Raw genomic sequence first — 20,610 nt, 5'->3', positions numbered from 1 at the left:
AATGGGTACTTTTTATGCCTGAGCACAGAGTTTCACTCACATGCAATCAAAAGAAAATTGCTAACTTTAAATGAGGTATAATTTGTGTTTTATGTAAATATAACTCTAGCAGATATAATTTCCATCTGTTTTGTGACAGATAATTCAAATGAGTGCATACTTCCCAAATTCGCAGAAGGACAGATTCTGTGTTAGACTTAAACTGATGGTGAGAGACAAAGTGATAGACAGCTCTTGGAATTCATCCCTTTGAGGCTGCAGCCAAGATCCAGCAGCAAGTGTAGTTAAATTTAAACAAAGTGTCAGTGATTGAAGACAACATCAAATGTGTATTTTAAGATGAATCAATGCAGTGGCAGAGGCTGGCTCGCCACAGTCTACAGGCAGCAGTAATTGCCAAAAAAGATCAGAGGGAAAACAGGTCAAAAGTTGAAAATTTTTATTCAAAAATGTCAAAGAAATGAAAGAATGAACCTTAGGCAACAGTCTACTGAAAAAAAAGTCTTTGGCTTTAACAAACACTACAAAAAGAAAAAAAACAGAGGAAGGTTTATTAAACTGTACATAGTTACCACTGGCAATCATGTGGCACAAGTAAAAATGAAAATAAAAACAATAAACTTTCATATAGCTCTATGAAAATCTCTTATTTCCTCAAGTTGTCTGTACAAAAAAAGCATCTTCATAAATTAGAAAAATTTCTTATAACTTAATGACTGTTCAACATGGTGATTACCTATATGAGCAATTTTTGTTTGATGCAACCTCTGCAACTCTTGACCCAGATACTATGGCACTTGGTTCAGACACCACTAGCAGCATAAATCTCATAAGACAGTATTACTTCTCAGTCTCAGGCATTACATGGAAAATCTCAAGTATCATCACAGAGGCCCTTTACATTTGTTGGACTACAGAGGGGGGATCGTGCTGCGAGCTCGTCTCGACCCAAGACAAAGCAACAAATGTATTTGTTTAGAGGAGCGCGGACCTGATAAACACCCAAACGCTTTGTTGTCATTGTTGGTTTTAAACATCTGAGATCACCCCCTGGGATCTATTGCCATATAAGCCGCAGCACTTTCAAAATAAGAGAATTTGTGAATGTGAATGGAAACTTTTTCTCGACCCCCTAATGGTTACAATAATACATCGTTAAAAAAATGGTTTGAAGAAAATAGAAAAGTATTCAAAACAACCTATAAGGAAACAGCTGTATGTGGCCAGCTCCTGAGCGTGGCTTTTGGTCTGGAAGGGCGGGCTGGACCTGCAAACCCGACCTAGTACAGAGGAGAAAGAAAACTCTGAGGTAGATATCTGGTCTGATTGAACACCAGGTCGAATCACAGGCTTAGTGGAGGACCACTAAATCAGAAAGCCAGCTTTTTATGAGCTCTAAGCATAAATTACATATCTAATTTTAGTGCTAGATCATAATGGATTGGAAGTGTAGCACTATTTCTCTCTAGGTATTATTCATCTGTGGCACTTCTTTGATCCAGGCCTTCCTTCATGCTTGTGTGTGTCTGTCCGGTAACAAATGAATGTAAATGTACAAAAAAAGGCACACTGTCCAAACTGCATCTGACTGCAGCGTCACTTGTTTTCTGGTTGAAGAGATATAACGTGCTATTTCTTTGGTGGAGTAAGTTACAATTGAAAGTGCCAGGTTTGTTTGTTTCCTATCAAAGAGCGAGGTGCAACATGTTCAACACATTTGTCTCACTTTACTCCCCAACTCACTGGACTTTCGCCGAAGCTCTACTACAAGGCTTTGTTGAGTTTTTTTGCACAATCATGAGTCTGTGTTTTCCTGTTAGTTTCTCAAATAAAAAGACACGTTAGAATGAAAGTTCACATGATGCAAGAAGACAAAACCATGACAGACGAACAAAACACATTTATCCTGTTTCATCCCCCATCCTACCAAATTTTTTTCTTTCTTTCTTTTTTTCTGCTAGTCAGCAATAAATAGTAATCCAAAGGCAAGATTTAGGGATTTCTCTGCAGTCCTTTTTTCTATCAGTTATTGGAGGGGAGAATCAAACACAGATTTCATTAAAAACTCCTACATAATTCTTTTTGAAGGCAATGTCTCTCTTTTTTTTTGCTTATTGCCGCTCTCTGTGGAGGTCTGTACAGCTGTATCAAAAACCACAAAGGCATTTTTTTAAATCTGACAGCAAGATCAATCTAAAGCACTAAGAGAAATCACTTTACAAGAAAACAACACTGAACACTTCACCATAGCAACACTCACACAGCAAGCACAAAACACAATTTTTTCAAAAATGTCCTCAGAAAGAGAAAAAAAAAAGGTTTGGAAATATTAACAAAAGACATATTTACTCTCATGCACTTTGAACATCGAGTCACATGATTCTTCTCGCGTGTATCCCGTGGAAATCCTTGGTAACAAAATAAACGTTTTCTAGTATGAAAATAAAACTTTTTCACTCTTTTCCGTGTAATCGGAATCACTGGATGAACGCAGATATTTCTCTCTGAAAAAATGATACCAAAAATAGTCTCACTTCAACGTTTGCCGATCCCGTGCAAAGACAGTGAAAAAAAAAAAACCTTAGCATCCATTGCATGTTGTAGACATGATTGTTGAAGCTGTTGTCCAAATGTTACCTCAGCGCTACTTGCTTTGTTGGTAGGAGTACGGGGAATGATTTCCAGAGTCCACTTGTGACTGTGCACCATTTTCCTTAAAGGGGAAGAAGAAAAACACGGATTATTTCCACGACAATGGATGTAATGTTAAAGCAGCGGCTGCAGTGATGTTGATACACGTACCTCTACGGGAATACTTGATGTCTGCATGTGTGCATACTGGGGGATATATGCTCCTTGCATAGCTGTGTTGGCCGCCATAAACTGTACGATGTAGAAAACAAAAAAACACAAGTTTAGATTTGTGCATTGTAAAATGAATGACTAGATTAAATATTTGATGATATCAATGCAGAGTTTTCTCACCGTTCCTGCACTGCCCAGAGAGAGGTGACTCATCTGTTGTGCAAGTGGAGCCATCATTGAAGTAGGCTGTAGTGACACAGATGGGTCCATAGAGGGGGATATTACTGTTCCCTGGGAGAAAAGTGGAAGCAGATGAGAGAAACTGTCTCCAAATATCCTGCAAGCCTGTAACACTTGTGAGAGGATGAAGAAGAAAGACGACTTTTACGTAGCGCACCCAGTCAGTCATTGCTGGGTGAGTTTTGCACAACTAGAGAGAAACTGAGTATTCTCACAAGACTCAACATCTAATAACCACAACAGAAGGTGAATAGTCACAAGTTGAGCAAGTTGTCTATAAGCATCTTGGCCGTCCTGATGCTGCTAGCAGTGTTTTCTCATCTCTGCTGGCTCCGTTTCAAAGCAAGAAAGGACTCTTCTCTCTCAATTCAAACCCATCTGCTGTAAAATGTTCGGCATCTGTCGTCAAACACGCAGTTTTCCAAAGCGGTCGTTTTTACGTTCCTATACAAGCACTCGAGTACTGTAAATTCTCAAGGTTCAGTGTCACCTTATGTGAAACTACTATCCATATTGTGTCTGTCTGTTTACGGAGAAATGTTTCTATTCTGTGACAAACATCGAGGGAAGTGTTTTGATCAAACAGGAAAAAAAAAAAAGAGGAGAGAAAGAGTTGTGATGATGAAAGATTTTGCTCTTACTGGGTGCTGCATTATGTAGGGTTGATGGGGCACCCATGATGGGTTCTGCACCTGGAACATCACACAAACACACTCTGTAAACACCCTGGCACTGAACAGCTGCTATTTCCAGAGATCACATGCTACAGCGATTGGCACAGCAAAAGAGCATGAAAGGCCACAGCGCCCTTTGTCACACATATAACCCACATCCCCAAACCCCAAAGGAAGCATTTCTAAATCCTGATGACACGTGGTTTAAGGACAGAAATGCTGAGTTGTGTTCCTGCATCAAAGCTTCACATTTTCTTTTAATAGAAGGATTCAAACCTGGTATGTTGAAACCGGAGACATGTAGGGAGACATGGACGTTTGGGCGATCATCCTGTTTGAAATACTGTACGCTGGGGGGAAAAACCTGCAGACACACAGAATTACTCACATTTAGATCAAAATAAAGCACGTGAGGCTCGTGAAACAGATCTGGCCTTGACTGTGCGACTCAAATTGTTGTTGAAACTTACCCATTTTGCAGAGCAGCTGCGCTGGGGTCGTATGTAAGTGTCATTCCAGCCTGGTAGCAAAAGAAAACACAGGTTCGGCAACTAAACCAGAGCACGCATCACTTCACAAACACAACAGCACCACACAAAGTCTATTTGTACCTATTGTGCTCACACCTGTAGGAAAGCGCTCTCTACAAGACTAAATAATCAACATCAGAGGACAAAAAGCAGGATTATGACAAAATGAAGTCATTTAATTCCTTTACATGACTCTGCTACAAAAACTTTATTCTTCTCCTGTCTGATTAGAGATTAACATCACCCAATAACACTCACCAGTCGAGAGTCGCTGTCCCTCCCCCACCCTCGACCATTCAGGGCAAATTTATTCTGACTTTGTCTCTTTTTCTGTCCGCCATCAGCAAACTTGCACAGCAAGGGTTCAGATGGTGCTAAACAGAGAATAAAAAGAATAAAGGGTTTGTGTTAGTGTCAGACTCTATCACTCTCACACACACACACACACACACACACACACATACACACATGCACGGGGCTGTTTGCCATTGCGTGCTATACATTCCCTCCCTGGAGCCTGGGAGTGCATTTACGAGGCAGCCTGGGAAAGCAGACATCTAATTTGGCAGCTGTGGAGCTGTAATCCCCTCCCCTTCCTAGAGGAGGCAAGGCCAGCAGAGACTATTTCAGTCTAATAATCCAATTAAAAAGCTTAGAGAGGGAGTGGAGGCCACACAGAGCAGCGCGCTCTCTGCCTCTCTTTGTCTGTGCTCTGCCACTTAGGGCTGAGTGTACCGAGCTTTACCAGCAGACCTTCTGACTCCCACTGGATGACCACTTGAACCCCGTCCATCAGCATCACACAGGAGTAAAAAACATATCTGAAGCTGAATCCTCCTATCCTCCTCATGAGAAGATAGTTAAAGTTGTGTTTACGTCACATTTCTGCAGCGTGAGATAATTACACGGTGTGTCTTACCTGGAACACCTGCAGGTGTCTTAATAAACTTTCCATTGAAGTGAGAAATGACTGCATCACATTTTTCTGTTGACTCCATCCTGAGGTTATAAAAGACACAGAGCACAGCTATCAGTGATAGAGCAGTGTAAGGGTAGGCAGGTACTTTCCATAAAGTGCAGCATTTCTGGGTATGGGGGAGGAAGGGAGGAGAGGAGAGGGGAGGGGTTTGTATACAATAGAGCCGGCCTAATGTGTACATGCTCATTAAGGAATTTGCACAGTCACCGAAGGCCACACATGGATCAAACAGTGCACACCCACACCCACAGACATTCCTTAGATGCACCTTGATATAATTCATTCATGACCCCGTCAGGCTAGGTGAGTGTGAGGAGCACTGCCACTATAATTACACACAGCAGTCATCGTGAAACTATTCTTTTTAAAGGAGCAACCATTCGTCCATATGTGACCTGCACTGAAAAAACTGAAATCTTGTCAAGTGTTTTTTTCTTATTTTCAGTAGAAGACGCCTTTTAAGACTTAATATGAGCCACATTAACCTTAACAGTCCAGAAAAATGACTCATTTCAAGTTATTTAAAGACAAAAATTAGGTCTGATTTGATTGAAACAAGTTAAAAAATCTGCCAATTAAACTTAAAACCCACTTTTTCTCTGGCTTTTAACACACAGTAATGCCGGACTCTATTTATGTTATTTATTAATTATTTGATTGCTCTTTTAGTGCCATTTAATGATGCTTTAAGTTTTAATTTTTTTTTTTTAACTGTTTTGTATTTCACATGAATTGTCTCCCCTGTCTCTTGTTAGCCATGTATTTTATTTTATTTTATTTTATTTTATTTATTTTATTTTATTTTATGTTATTTTATTTTAATTATTTAATTTCTTTGTGCACTTTGGCCAACAATGTCTGTTTTTAAAGTGCTTAACAAATGAAGTTAGATTGGATTGGATTGGAAGATAAAAGTTTCTTGTATTAAGACATTTTTCTAATTTTAAGCAAATTTTTCTTGTTCCATTTCCAGATTTCTATTACTTGTTGTAAGCAATTCAGACCTCAATTTTGTCTCTAAATAATTTAAATTTAAAGACATTTATCTGGACGGACCAGTTGAATGTGTCTCATACCAAGTAAAAATAAGACACTTTTTACTTAAAACAAGATAAAAACACTTGATAAGATGTCTGTTTTTTGCAGTGTGCTCTAAATGACTGACGTGTTTTCTGGAACATAGCTCGGTGTTTTTTGAGTTTTATTTTTAGAAATGAAAGTAAAACGAAACAGATCCTGAGCTTGGCTGCAGGAAGGAGCTTTATGACGCAAAACTTTCGAGCATTTTTGGACGACGTGTTCTTTGTGGCATCTTTAAACTTCCCTTCATCTTTGACCACCAGGACTTAGTAAATATTGTCTCCTCTGTTCCTCTCCTTCCTTCCATGTGTCAGACTTTTGTTGAAATGTATACCAGCTGTATGAAAACACTCTCTGAGTATTGACTCTAACCTTGCAAATCCCACTCCTCTGCTGCTCCCACTGGAGTCCCTCAGGATGCGTGTGGATATGACCTGTCCAAAGTGCTTTAACATGTTCTCCAGCTCCTGCTCATCCATCGACAACGGCAAGTTGGAGATGTACAGGTTTGTCGGGTCTTGTTCTTGTTGCTGTGAGGAGGAAGTCAGAGGTATTGTAATGTAATTACACTGCAGGACATGCTTCAAACACACCCAGAAAACACAAACACATTCCTTCGTAATATCGGCTTCAGAAGCATGTGAAGAAAAAGAGGAGAAGTAGGAGTAAAGGAGACCCTTCATCTCTTCTTTTGACATCAGTGATGGGGTTATCATGACTCTGTTCCTTCCTGTCTGTCTCAGGGTCACTCTGAGCGGATAAAAACGGAGATTTGCATGCAGCCCACGCTGGCTAAAGGCTCACATCAGCCGATTTCTCGCCGTATTTTAATAGCATCAGCAGAAACATAAGACACGGCTACGAGTCCCTGGGGAGGAGGCTCTCACCATTAATATTCATCAGCGCTGTGTTGTTCAGAGTCAGCTGCAGGGACAGGTTGGATTACTAAAAGTAATGCACGGACAGAAAAATCAACATGTCTGATCAGAGGACACTGAATGAGCAACAGTCTGTGCTGCTGCTGAACATGAGGATGGAGTCATGTGAGACCCTCATGTATAGATCCAGCTTTTCTGCAATGCCACTCACGTTTTTGACGGCAGAGCTGTGCATTTCTACCGCTCGGGGGGGTTGCCTGAATTAACCCTCAAGTTGAGAAGTTGATAAAGTGTTTAATTAGCAGGATGTCTGCTCTGTTTTACGCCGCCTCTGCCTTTACCTGAGGGAAATTTGAAAGAAAGAACTCAAAGTGTTGAAAAGGTCAGAGGATACAGGAATATGGCGGTGAGATAAGACGACTGTTGTCGCTTTAAATTGGTCGCCACCCATCTGTCAGCGCTGAAGTGTGATGGACGATTCTGAGAAAGAGGGGTGTGACCGGCGGAGGGAGGTTGCTGCTTGTCTTGGAGTTTGCAATTATGTAAAAATGACGTGACACACTCTAAAGATGTTATTCTTTAGCTGTTTTAAAAGGTGTATACTTGATTTGTATACTTTCAGAGTGGTGTGACTTTGTAAGGCCACTATTTCACAATAGCTCAAGGAGAGTTTGAGCCTGAACGGCGCTCTGGCTGTGGTAATAGAGGATGAGGATGTGCTGATTTCACTTCCCCATCCTTGATTTAGCCCGCTGATGTACACACTGGACTCTCTTCACATTAAAGGAACATGAAGCACAGATTTTTTCCAGCATCTAAAGATCCATCCTGTGCAACTTCACCTCACTTATAACCCTCCACATCCACAGTGGGAGAATCCCCTGTCTGTGCTGAAACAACACGAGCTAAAACAGAGGAAACTCTTATCTCGCCATTTCCCACCACCTGCCTTTGAAATAATAATGAGAGCTTGCCCATTGAAGGCAGCCTGGACAGATAAAATAAGAAAACAGGAAAAGGGACCTTTCACAGAGAGTCCATTAAGCCCAAGGCTCACACTTTATAAAGGCATTTACCTCCCACAATACAAAGATTAAACTTGGGCATGCCCCTCAAAGCTGCTCTACTTTAATTAAAAAAGTAAAATGGGTGCACGGAGGCATGTCAAGAAGCTCCACAGATCCCCAGACAAGGAAACCAGGCCAAGGGTTCTTGCTCAGCGCTGTATGGGAACTAATTTCCCCTGGCTGGTTCCTGTAACCATAACAACACACAATTATTTACTTCCTCTTCTCATGTCAGAAAGTGCAGATGCCTGAAGTAACACAGCTCTGCTTCAGAGTAGTGAAGCAGTTTCCTGTACGGTGTGTTTAAAACCGAATGTGTAATCCATTCAAACCTCGAGTCAATCTGCAGGGAAAGATTTTCATCCCTCCTGCATGGACATTTCTGAGAAACTAAACGAACACACGTGTCCACTGGGATGCTAAATGCATGTGTCATGTTTATTCAGAGAGGACAGAAAGACTAGCCTTCAGCTCAAGGGAAGGCTTACTTTACAAACATGTTCACACGGTGGATAGTTTCTCTGGGACGTCATCCTGCTGTCAGCAGCGCTCGTCTCTACACCCTATAGCCAAACTTTTGGCGCCTCTGTTGTCTGAACCTGATCTGAAGCCTGGTTAGGAGCCGTCTGCTGACAGCCAGCCTTTGAGAGACGTACGGACATGTAATTCTGCAAACATGGTAAAATAAATAATAAACTATATGTAAATAAATAAAGTGTAAGCAAATAATCCAAAAGGTATCATCGAGAAAGTGTCAACAAAGCATTCACTTCACTGTTTATATAACAGAAGTCAAAATGAGAACACAGCGAGGACAGAGCTGCTGCAAACTCACGCTAACTCAGAAATGCATGTTAGCTTTCAAAAAAGTGGATCTGGAAATGCTCTACTGTATGTCTCCAGTTCGTGCCTTCATCCTGACTGCTGCAGTGCACAGAGCGAATGTAGGGGATCATTCACACTGCAGTCAAGGATCCAGTCTTGCTATTTAATACCACTCTGATTAAGGTTTAAGTCGTCCCTGTGGTCAACAGTGTCACTGGGTGTCTTGTGCGGGTGTGATTTTAGGATTAGGCTGTAATGAATCCTCACCTTTGCCATCTGAGCTTGGACACCAGTGGTTTTAAGCGCAGCGACGGCTTTCTGAGCTGCGGCAGGGCTGTCGAAGTCCACAAAGCCATATCCTGAGGACACAAGGAGGAGAGTTAAGATGATTTTCTACATCTGTGTGGGCTGAGTAAGTCCTGATGCTGCACTGCGTGATTATTAAAGATTATAACACACATAACAAACATTCATTTCCATATCATATAGGTCTGTTTAACTATGTATTATTGTGTGCTTTTGTGTGTTCGTGCATGAAAAAAGAGGTAGAAAATGCTGAGGATGCAGATACCAGTGTGACATTCACAGCTCAGGTCAGCTCTTTGTCCTGGGGGGTACAAACAGGGCGGACCTCTACTGCAGCTGCTATATATAACCTATTAGAGCTACACTTTAGTGAATATGTCAGGGTGTTTTCAGAAGGGACATTGTGTCAAGAAGTGAATTGTTTGACTCCAAAGTTAAAAACTGTCTTCACATACTTTTTAAACTCATCTCCTCTCAGGAGTTACAGCTGAAAGGATCTGTGGCTTCTATTTACAAATCAGCCGGAGCTTTGCGAGGTCTTAAACGGTGTCGCCTTTCACTGAACACTTTCGATTAACTGGCATCTGTTTAATCCAGAGGAGAGTGACAAAGCGTCCTCCTAATCCCATCAGCAGCAGTGAGAATCACTAAGTCGCTCTTTAGTCTACTAGAACTAGACCAAGACCATCACTGTCGCCAGGCAGGAAGAGGAGGAGCCACACAGCTCTTCCCACTCACGGCAGCGACACACCCACAGAGCAGGGCTGCGACTTAAAATAACACGAGCTGAGAGGCGGCTTCAAGCAGCCTGGATGTCTGTTTCCTGACTAACCCTGATCATCTGAGACAACTGCATAGCTGCTGGATGACCTCACGTCAAAGCGTACAAGTGATCAGGAGTGAAACGCAGCGATGATACGCACCTCAGTGGAGAGGAGCTAAAAGAGGGCGGTGTCAAAAAGACAAAACAGCTTCACACACCTTTGCATTTGTTTGTCGTCTTGTCCAGGATGGCCTTTGTTGACACAATTTTGCCATACCTGGGGGAGGAGCAGAAAGGCGAGGCATTGTTAGCTGGATTATGCTGCAGGCAGCGCCAGTGATAAAACACACACACACAGAGGGAGGGTAGAGCTACAATCTATGACATCACCAACAAAATATGAGAAACAGGAAGTGGTTTCCATGGGGTGCTGAAAAATCCCCACCATGTGAGCGCAAAGCTTAACAGTCCCCCTTTATTTGAGCCTCACTCAACAACATCTCCCTTAGAGAAGTCAGATCACAGATGAACAGGGAGACTTATTTTTCAGCTCTGAATCACTCATCAATAAAATACTTCTGCCTTTAGCAACAACACTGCACAACAAAATATTTTTCAAAACAAATACACAACAAAAAAGAAGTGAATGAATGTAAGTAATGATTACATTTTCAAAGGGCTCGTTATAAAATAGATATCAAAAGAAAGCTTTGAAATAAAGGTTATAAAAAACTTTTTTGCATATGGCTCACTTTTTTTACAGCTCCATTTTTGAATCACACGTTTGTACATAGGTGCAGACACATGTCTGAAGCAATAAAGAGATTGCAACCATCAGTGGTCTGTTCTGGTTTATGTCGTTTTAAAGGTTGCAACAGAACAGTCATGGTATAAATGCAAAGCACAGGGAAGTAGTGGTAGAAAAGTTTAGCATGTTTCACAAAAATTTTGATCCTGAAGTTGTTTGTTTCCTCCCGAATCCCATCGCGTTTTTCTCTTTCCCTTAGATAACACAGCTCACTTTCCTGTGTAATCTAGAAAGTCTCATTTTCAATTCCCTTCTTGATTTTCACAGATGATTGAGAAATGATTATGATCTGTTACAGAAGTTAATTTACTTCAGCTGAGAGTCCTGATGTAAGCACAGCTAATAAATGCAGCTGACACTGAGGGCATATTTGCTCTTTGGCTGAGTGGTGAAAACCTTCAACTCCACTCGGTTTGAACAGGAAACAGGTGCTGCCAGAAAAACACAGCCAGTGGACACAGCTCCTTTTTGGGGATGCTGAGTCCATATATCCTCCACCTAACTATTTGGCGTTCACTGAGTGTAAAACCTGAATTCACTGATTTCTTAAACTTTTCCAATCAGTACAAAAAGTGCCTTTATTGCATGTAATGTAGTGTAAGTCCGCGCCATGTTGAAATGATCTTTTTAATCTGGTGTGACAGAGATTCAGGTCGTGATCTGACCTGTTCTCCACCAGGAGGGTATTTTAACCACGGATTAGGCTAAATGCTAAACTAGGTGAAAGAGCGTGAACCTTTGACCTACATCTGAACTTTAATCTCAAATGATGTGACTATTGTGTTTGAGATGTCACATCAACATGTAGATGAAATAAATTAGCAAACGAATAAGAATAATTAAGTTTGCTATGAAAGTAACAAAACAATCTGTGCTGTTCTTTGGTCAACATCTGCAGCACTGATAAAGATTCAAACAATGTAAAAACGATGCCCTGGAATCAGAATACAGGTGTTCATCAGAGCTCATGCAAATTTCTGCAGCTTTGTTTGAGTCACACTGAGAAGCCTCAGGAAAGGGATAGTTATGATGTCCATGGTGCATCAGGGTGGGCTTTCTGCTCGGAAAATACATGTCCAGCTCACAAAGAGAGCATTGGATCAACCCAGTGCTGACAGTATCTCTCCTTTATTGACACATGATGCATGAAAAGGCAGCCAGAGCGCCACACCTGCTGTCACGTACCTCCCCATGTACGCTTGGTTCGTGTGTAGACGCTAGCATAATTTTTCATGCTTCTTTTTCCACATCCTATTTGTCTTTGATCAACTCTATATCCAAACAGGGCTGCAGCTGTAAATTAAAACTGTACCAAGCCAAAAAAATCAATACTTGTTCAATAGTGGATAATGACGACAGGAAGTGTTGTACTCACGGCTGACAGAGCTTGACCAGATCATGGTCTGTGGTGGAAGGGGACAAGCCACGAATGTAGAGATTTGTTTTGCTGAGCTGGTCCCAGCCTGCAGTGCTGCTGCTGCTGCTGCTGTTGTTGGTGCTGCTGTTGGTGCTCGGGCTGGGTGGAGCCATGGGGTGTGACGATGGGGCCGCAGGTGGCTGGAACGGGGCAGAGAAACAAAGAAGAAGGGATGAACTGGACTGGACTTTACAGGACAAACCTTATTTTAGCACGAAGGACAGCTTAACACCAGGTGTGAGAGTCTGGTTTGACACGATGATCAGAAGTTTTCAGTTCTCTCATGTCTGATCACACCTTCAGTCCCTGATGGGTGCAGTTCGGTGTGATTGGAGGTGTAATAAAACACACTTTAAAACCACTGCAGCAAGGTGAGGAATCAAACTGGGCAGAATAAGATTTTTGGGCAAAATATTTTGAAAAAAAACTTTAACAAGGAATTTTGTAGTAGCTTTGGAATTACAGAAACAGTTACTGTAAGACAGCAGTATGTGAAAGCGAGTCATTTTCACATCCTCTACATGTTCTGTAATATTAATCATAATAATTCTGGTCCACCTATGAATTAAAGTCCAGTATTTACCATTCATTTTAGCTGCAAAGGCTACACTAGCTCAGTGCTGACTGTGCTTCATTCTTATTGATATGAGGCAAGAAGCTAATATTAGGAGACATTAAAGCTTTGAAAAAAAACTGTCTGCATGCTGATGAGAGCACTAAGCTAAACCTGAAGCTGCAGACTGTGGAGTTAAAACAGTGAATTAAAAATCTGTAGGAGGAGTATCATCTGTGGGTTTGTCACAGGATAAATAATTCCTCCGTCTCTGTGATTTCCTGGTGATCTCATGATGATCTGTAAAAGTACACGATGACAAAGCATCTAAATAAAGAAAAACTTCCAAGTTTGAGGTTTAACGTTTGATAGAGCGGTGATCCATTCCTGCAAATCTATCTCCATGGCACGTCCACATTCAGCACATTCGATCTCCACAGGGGTTTGTTACTCTGACATCAGTGTCTCACTGATGTCACGCAGCCTGGAGGCGCACAATACGCCACTCACAGGTCAACATAAACAACCACGTGTGACTTCTTGACCCTTAGCACTCTTATCTCTGACAGAAGCGTTGTTTTTCCCCTGAATGGAGGGATCTCGTGTATGACTGTGCATGTTTTCCCAAAACAATGGCTGAAAATAGTTCCTTTCTAAACAACCAAACTGGGTTTTCCCAAGTTCTATTTAGTTTTGGTTGATTACAAAGTCCAACTATTACTCATAATAGCTGTAGAGGCCGAAACGCTGGAGAGCAAGGGTGGAAAAATCTACCAGTTGTTGAGCAACTTTATCTTTAATGTCTATAAGACACAGATGTCCTAGTTGGAGAGAGCTGTCCCCTTCAGGGATTTGTCTTCTTCTCCTTTGCTATCCGGCACTGATTATCCCCCCACTCACCCCCCTCACTGAGGAATCACAAGCTGAGAGGAAGCTCAAGGAATCCCAAGCATGAAGTGGCGACAGGATTGAGCAACCCGAGTCTGGACTTGAGCCTGGAGGGAAGGTTATAGGTTTCAGAAGAGAAGTCGAGGGCAATTCTTGGAAAAATCAGAGAGACTCTGTTTACATATTCATGAAATACATTACAGCTGGTCTCATGATCCCTAAATGGTTTATTCCAAGCAATGGACAACAGATAGACTACACTGAGCGATTAAACTATATTTGCCTTCTACTTTTAAGTCTGACAACAAATGTGAAAAACTTTTTTCCAGAGTGCCAGAGTCAGAGCTGATGTGTCGCACAAAATGTATCCTTGACCTGCAAATACTAAATAATGCAACACACCTTGAAAAAGGTGATTTAAGCCTCTCCCTGTGTGTTTGAGTAGGGAGGTGAAGTTGTAAGAAGAAATATAAGGGACATGTTGTCCAGCAGCTAGATCCAAGCCAGTAACAACTTAATGCAAGAAATGCAAACAAGTTGGAGATTAGTGGGGGTGGAAAAAAGATTCAACCTTAGCAGTCATCACACAATTAAATCCAGAAATGTATCAAAAGGCATCATTTTACAATGATTTTCAGCTATAAATGCATGCATAACATATTAAAAGTACTTTAAAATGCCAGTCACATACTATTAAGATTCCTTTTTTAAAGATTTCTCTCATGCCAACTCTCTTTTTTTTCCCACAGATTCGAAAGGAGATCTTGTTTTCAAACATCTGCCTGACTGACAACTCAGACTGCAGGACGGTGAGCGACTGTGAGGGACCGTGATGGGGAGAGGACGGCATCTTATCAGGCAGCTCCAGACCAGCAGAGCCCCGTCATATCCGAGCTGGAAATACACAGAGCTTCCAGGAACAGGCCTCGCCCACAAAGCTCAATAGCCACAGGATGACAGCATGAGCACGACACGGTAAATATGCTTATTCAAATATATGGGCTGAAGGGAGTGTTTTCCCCCCCAAAAAAATCTATATGAAAGTGGGACAAAGTGAACGCACCAGTGGACAATTAGTTATCCATAGAGTTTAATTCTGTACAAATCCCAGGAAAACAAACACTTTCTCCTGATGGCAGGAATGCTTCAAATGACCAATTAGGTGAGATCAATCAAAGAGAGGCGCACAAACACGTCTGAAAAGCACGTTTCCCGATAGATTGTTGAATTTTCAGATATCATAGTTTTTGTTAAGTGGTGAGTTCAATGCCACCTTATGTGTACGTAATAATGCGTCCCCATAATTGATGCTACTAAAAGAGGTCAGACTGCTCTTTTGCTCTGTAACTCCAGCAGGATCGTCCCTGGACAACAGCCCGAGCTGTAGGTATCTGCATATGCATTATGCAAAAGTACCTGATCGGAATCTAACATCGCACACGTGAACGCATCATTACAGTTTCGACTGAAATACATACACCAAAGTAAGTTTTTCTCTCAACAAGAGTGTCGTTTAAGTTTGTTGGGTTTTCAGCTCTTATCTGTAAAAAGAATCATTGTTGACACTGTATTATCCTCGATGATGAAAAGAATTTGTATTTACCTGTTTGCGATACGGTGTCCTTAGTGGGTTTCCAGTATTTGCAAAAATCATCCTCAGTTCCAAAGAGGAGGGTAGTTTTTTAGTTAAGCTACAATTCACGACAGAAATATACCAAAGTCCTCGGATACAAAGAAAAAAATCGACATTTGATATCCTCTTTACTCCGTGGAAGGACACAAAAATAGCTTTTTATTTGTATTAACTGTATACATATTCTTTTTGACGTCGACTATCCGGTAAACCTCCGTAAATTGTCCCAACTTCGATCGCCCAGCCCCGTTTGTTTGACTGGCTTCATTGATTTGCAGTCAGCGCTGCGCAGGACAGACGCTGTTACGGAGGGAGAAACCATTTCCCGATTCGGTCGGGGGTGGTCTTTTAACACCACACCGAAAAACACGGAACAGCTCCACGGGTTTCCTGTCATAATAACGTGAACAAGAGTTGTATACATAATAAAATACGTCGTGACATTTATAATTTTTTGACTATCAGTGTGTTTGGAACTTGTTCCTCTCGATCCTGTTTTCACCTCTGTTGTTGTGCGTCTGTTAGAGCATGCATACCACACATTCCACCGTGCGGCTGGTCCTGGTTTTGATTCTCTGTCAAGTTTTGGTGTATTGATTGCGTTTCACTCACACAACCGCCAGTAATTAGATTGATATAAAGCGCAATATGAGATAACTACTCTGCTACAAAGTATAAGTGTTATTCTACCAAAGCCTGGATAAAAAAAGATCACTAAGGACTTAGAGATTTCATCTCTAGCAGCAGCACAACACATCATTTCCTCTCCTTTTAAATAGAAATTGATCGGAAGACCACCTAATCTGTCACTTAGCATGACACATCTGTTAAACATTACAAACAGACATTTCATTAAAAATCCCCAAACCAGACCAAAGAGTCTTTTGCTATAACACTTATCCAAAGTTTTAAGTTCTCTTATCTGTGATCACTCCCTGAATCCCTGATGGGTGCAGTCAGGTGTAAAAAAAAACACAATTGACATTGCTACAGCAAGGCGAGGAATCAAACTGAGAAAAGTAAGATTTTTGAGCAAAATATGTTAAAAAATGATATAAAGAAATTTTGCAGTAGTTTTAGAATTGCAGAAACAGTAACTGTTAGGGATGGGTACCTTTCACATTTGAAACAATACGGTACCGATGCCCGATACCTGGCAATCGGTACCGGTACCACTTTTCGGTACTTTTTTGTGTTTATGTGGTAAAAGATGCATTTAGGTACCTAAACATGGTACCTTTTGGTTTTACGTGAATCGGTACCCGGTACTTTTGACTGAATTCGGTCGGTACCTATAAAAGTACCTAATTCGGTACCCATCCCTAGTAACTCTGTAACACAGAAGTGTTTTATAGCCAGCTATTTTCACAACCTCCCACATGTTTATTGATATTACCAATAGTAATTCTGGTCATGTTTCTATCCACTTGATGAATTGAAGTCCAGTATCCAGTATTATAGCCTACCTTGTCTTATTTACAAATCTGGATACAAACAAGTATTGCCTTTAAACGGCACAAATACATTTTAAGAGTAATTGATGTGGGATAAATCTGATGCAGTTAAAGGATGAGTCAACCCAAGAAAAGAAACAACAGTTTTCTTAAAGGGTTAGGGTTAGGGTTAATGTGGTGCTCTTATGCAGATATTTTTGGATCTTATTGATCTCAGTGTAATATTTTTATAACTGTAACAGTTTGTGAGCAAAACCTTTAAGACTGAGGTGTTTGAGGTTGTAGCCGTGTAAAATTCTGTGAAACAAGGTGGCTTCTATCCTGTTGCTTAATATGTGCAGTAGGAGCCTCTTAGTGTGAGTGACGGCTGGTTGTTATTGTGAGTGTGTATGTGTGTGTGTGTACGTGGTGGGGGCTCTTTACTGAAAAAAGCAAGAGGGGCAGACCGGGCTATAAATCAAAGGCAATCTACCCACCACTGTCACCTGCTGATTGGAAAACCAACACTGGTGGCCGAAAATCGGAATTAATGGCGACCTTCAGGAAGGTACAAGCACTGTGTTATAACCCCCATCTTATTCTGCCCTATAGTCATGGTAAACTCTTAAACCTGCGTGTATATGAGTTTAGGTAGAAGCTATTGTCTGTGTCACAACTCTTTTTGAAAATAAATTAAATATAATGTGCAACCTACACACCGACTTTGGTGATATCTACAAACTCTGAAGCAAAAAGCTTGATTATCCCTTTAATTGTTGCACACCCAGTATGACATCAGTGTCTTTTAGTTGAAGGTATGAACAGAAAGTGTATACATAGGTGTAATATGTGATGTGTCACTCTTTAATGAAAGCAAAGGTCACCAGAAGAGCATGTAGAAAAGTTCAGCGGGCCAACAGGAGTCAATGGGTCAGCATTAGAGAAGAGACACAGAGGTCTGATTCAGCACAATGCTCGATACTGGGAGGGGGCAGGGAGGCAATTAAACCACAACTCTTTATGAGACTGTGACAGCTCAGGTTATCTCTGATCTCTGCATTTGGGTTTCTATGAAAGCACAATGATAAAGAGACACGTGTTGGATACTGTTGTTATCTATTGTTCTCCATAATAAAATCATTTGCCTTGATTTCCATTTCATGAACTTGTCTTGGAATTAATACCTCATTTAAATGTAAAGCCTCTGGTATACACAAGTCCATTAAGCCAGATAGTTTCTATTCAAAAGGCCAATAGAGGAACAATCAGATATTCAAAGACCCCGCCGTCCTCCTTTCATTATAGATGCACGTTTAGATTGAGCATGCTTAGACGCTCCAGCAGGCTCAAACATGCAGAGATGCAAAGATTACATGAATCGCTAAGGGCAGGGAGCCAAAGACAGACAGATAGACAAGCTTACACTCTCATTCTCTCTCTCTCTCTCTCTCTCACACACACACACACACACACACACACACACACACACACACACACACACACACACACACACACACACACACACACACACACACGCGCGTGGGGTATTTCCAAGGGAAATAAGAGAGTCAGGTTATTCTAGGACATTGTGCTACTTATTCTCTCACTCTTCCCTGAACTAATGAAAAAACGCCTCTACCAGCAAACAAAGCTGAGGTACGTATGAAGAGAGTGTTGCTCACAGTTTTGTTCTCGAGAATTAAAACAGCACTAGCCGTCTCGCAGCTCATCCTGCAAAGCAGAGTGAGAGACGCTCATCAGAGCTTGCACAGTCTCAGCAGCTCCAGGAAGATTTAGGTAACACTTGTGCACCCTCCTGCCAGGAGAGAAGGTTTGGCTCAGGGTGTGACCCCTCTTTGGCAGCAGCAGATTCATTTCCCCCTGACTTACGACTATAAACCAGCCACAAAAGAGAGAGCTGTGAGTGCCTGAATGTGTGTGTGTCACACTGAAAAAAAAAAGGACACATTCACAACTGTGGTCTTTCATTGAGGAACCGATGTGGGGGTGACGCTGATGACAGCACTGCTCAGTTATCCAAAACTGAATGAGTCACTTCACTGGCTCTTTGTAGTAATGATTGTGGATTTCATGACTCAGAAATACAACATGGTTATGGTTAGGTGTTTAAAATCCAAGGTGGTTTTTCATAGCCTTAAAAACATCACATGCTAAATATTTTTGTTTGATTTACAGCAGTGGATAGTTTGGATTTTACCACACGGTTTCAGGCAGCACTGTCATCATTTACAGTCATACATACAGGAGTAGAAACTTACAGGTAGTAGTTAAAAGAAAACTCAACAACACATCTACGTGCAAGCTATCACAGCTGTAGGTTCATGTTGGGTGTACTGTAAGCTAGGCTCTCAGGATTATGTGAAAATGTGAGAAACTGAAAACTGAAAAACACCTTCGCCTTATGATGAGAAAACAATAACTAAGTCTACCTATCACAAAATGACAAAAATCAGTCAAACTCATAACATAAATATACCAAAAGTTCAGCAGAGAAGTATAAGTGTGCACGCAAAGCAAATAAAAAATTAGTGTTTTCCTATCTTTGTGCATTTTTACAGCAGGGACAGAGTAGTCCAGGTAAGTTCACTTTTTGGCCAAAGGTTTCAATATATGGAACGGCTGCAGGAAATGAAGCAGATACTATCCTCAGAAATGCCAACTGCATTCCTGTCCATGGCACAGTGGTAAAGTTTTGAATATGTTATACCATATATGACGTTATACAGTGCTATACCATTTGGATATTATGACACAGACTACACAATACAGATGACACATCATACGATGCGACATGACAGGCATGATACAGTACATGTGATATGATGCATACAATGTGATACGATACATGCAATATGTACGATACGGTAGGGCTGGGCGGTATACTGGTTTCATTACTATCTACTTATATAATATGTTGCCACGAAAGGAATTTTGCAATACCGTAATTACCGCAATAAAGCATTGTTATTGTTAATTTAGTCCAAGTAGTGTTAGGCTATGTGGAAGATTTGCTTCTCCTAATATACTGAGAGGTCACTTTTTTTGCCACAGCCATTCTGAAAAATTAACGCGCATACACCTTTGAGGCCAGTAGCACCAAGTCAGTGACGTGGCTTTCTGGAGTAAGTAAACATTTACCAGTGTGCAGAATGCCAAACAGCGAGCGAAACAGCGCTGAGAGAGGCCTGTAGTAACAGCAACCCAAAGAGCAAAGAAACCAAACCAGATGGGGCAGTGTGTGGTCAAACCTCAAAACCAAAAATGTGATACAACCAATTTCGTAACAAATGTAGTGGCATTGAACCCTGTGGATTAAACAATGGCGCAGCAAAATTATTGATTTTCATGGTCTAAAGAGCAACATAGCCCTAATCCCATCAAAATCAAAATCAATAAATTTCTTGATTCATTTTGTTAACAATAAAATATGTGCCAACAAATAATATGAGTTTTGCCGAGCTTTGACGGAGTTGAGGCATACATAGCCAGCCAGTTCTTATTTGTGGACGGTGCGTCCAATGGAGTGTGCTGCTGTCATGTCAGCAGCTGTTTCTGCTGATGGGAAAGAGAAGTTTGTTTTCACTATTTTATCCAATTAACATGTAGCTACAAAATGCCTTTGATAGACTCTTGTCCTGAGGATGAAGCCTGAGCGCTGTCCAACTTTTGTGGCTCCGATACAGATACCTGGGCTTTGGTATCGGCCGATA

The 20,610-nt window shown here is 41.2% G+C and overlaps 1 protein-coding gene across 1 annotated transcript; it reads right to left on the bottom strand.

The window, feature by feature from the left end:
- Positions 1–509: 509 nt before the first annotated feature.
- On the bottom strand, positions 510–15,704 carry rbms1b (RNA binding motif, single stranded interacting protein 1b). Its single transcript, XM_074694724.1, has 13 exons — positions 15,417–15,704; positions 12,331–12,512; positions 10,366–10,424; positions 9,346–9,437; positions 6,681–6,838; positions 5,169–5,248; positions 4,508–4,623; positions 4,190–4,239; positions 3,996–4,083; positions 3,687–3,737; positions 2,986–3,096; positions 2,803–2,883; positions 510–2,713 (listed from the first exon to the last, which is right to left on the bottom strand). Exons 1-13 carry the CDS (start codon positions 15,465–15,467, stop codon positions 2,645–2,647), a joined length of 1,188 nt encoding a protein of 395 aa, XP_074550825.1. The 5' UTR covers positions 15,468–15,704; the 3' UTR covers positions 510–2,644.
- Positions 15,705–20,610: the final 4,906 nt, after the last annotated feature.

The sequence above is a fragment of the Halichoeres trimaculatus genome, unplaced genomic scaffold (assembly GCF_033239565.1).
Source record: "Halichoeres trimaculatus isolate MK-OKI-2021-1 unplaced genomic scaffold, fHalTri1.1 fHalTri1_scaffold_19, whole genome shotgun sequence".
Taxonomy (NCBI): Eukaryota; Metazoa; Chordata; class Actinopteri; order Labriformes; family Labridae; genus Halichoeres; species Halichoeres trimaculatus.
The sequence above is the reverse complement of the archived record's forward strand: the minus strand, read 5'-3'. Positions and strand labels throughout refer to the sequence as shown.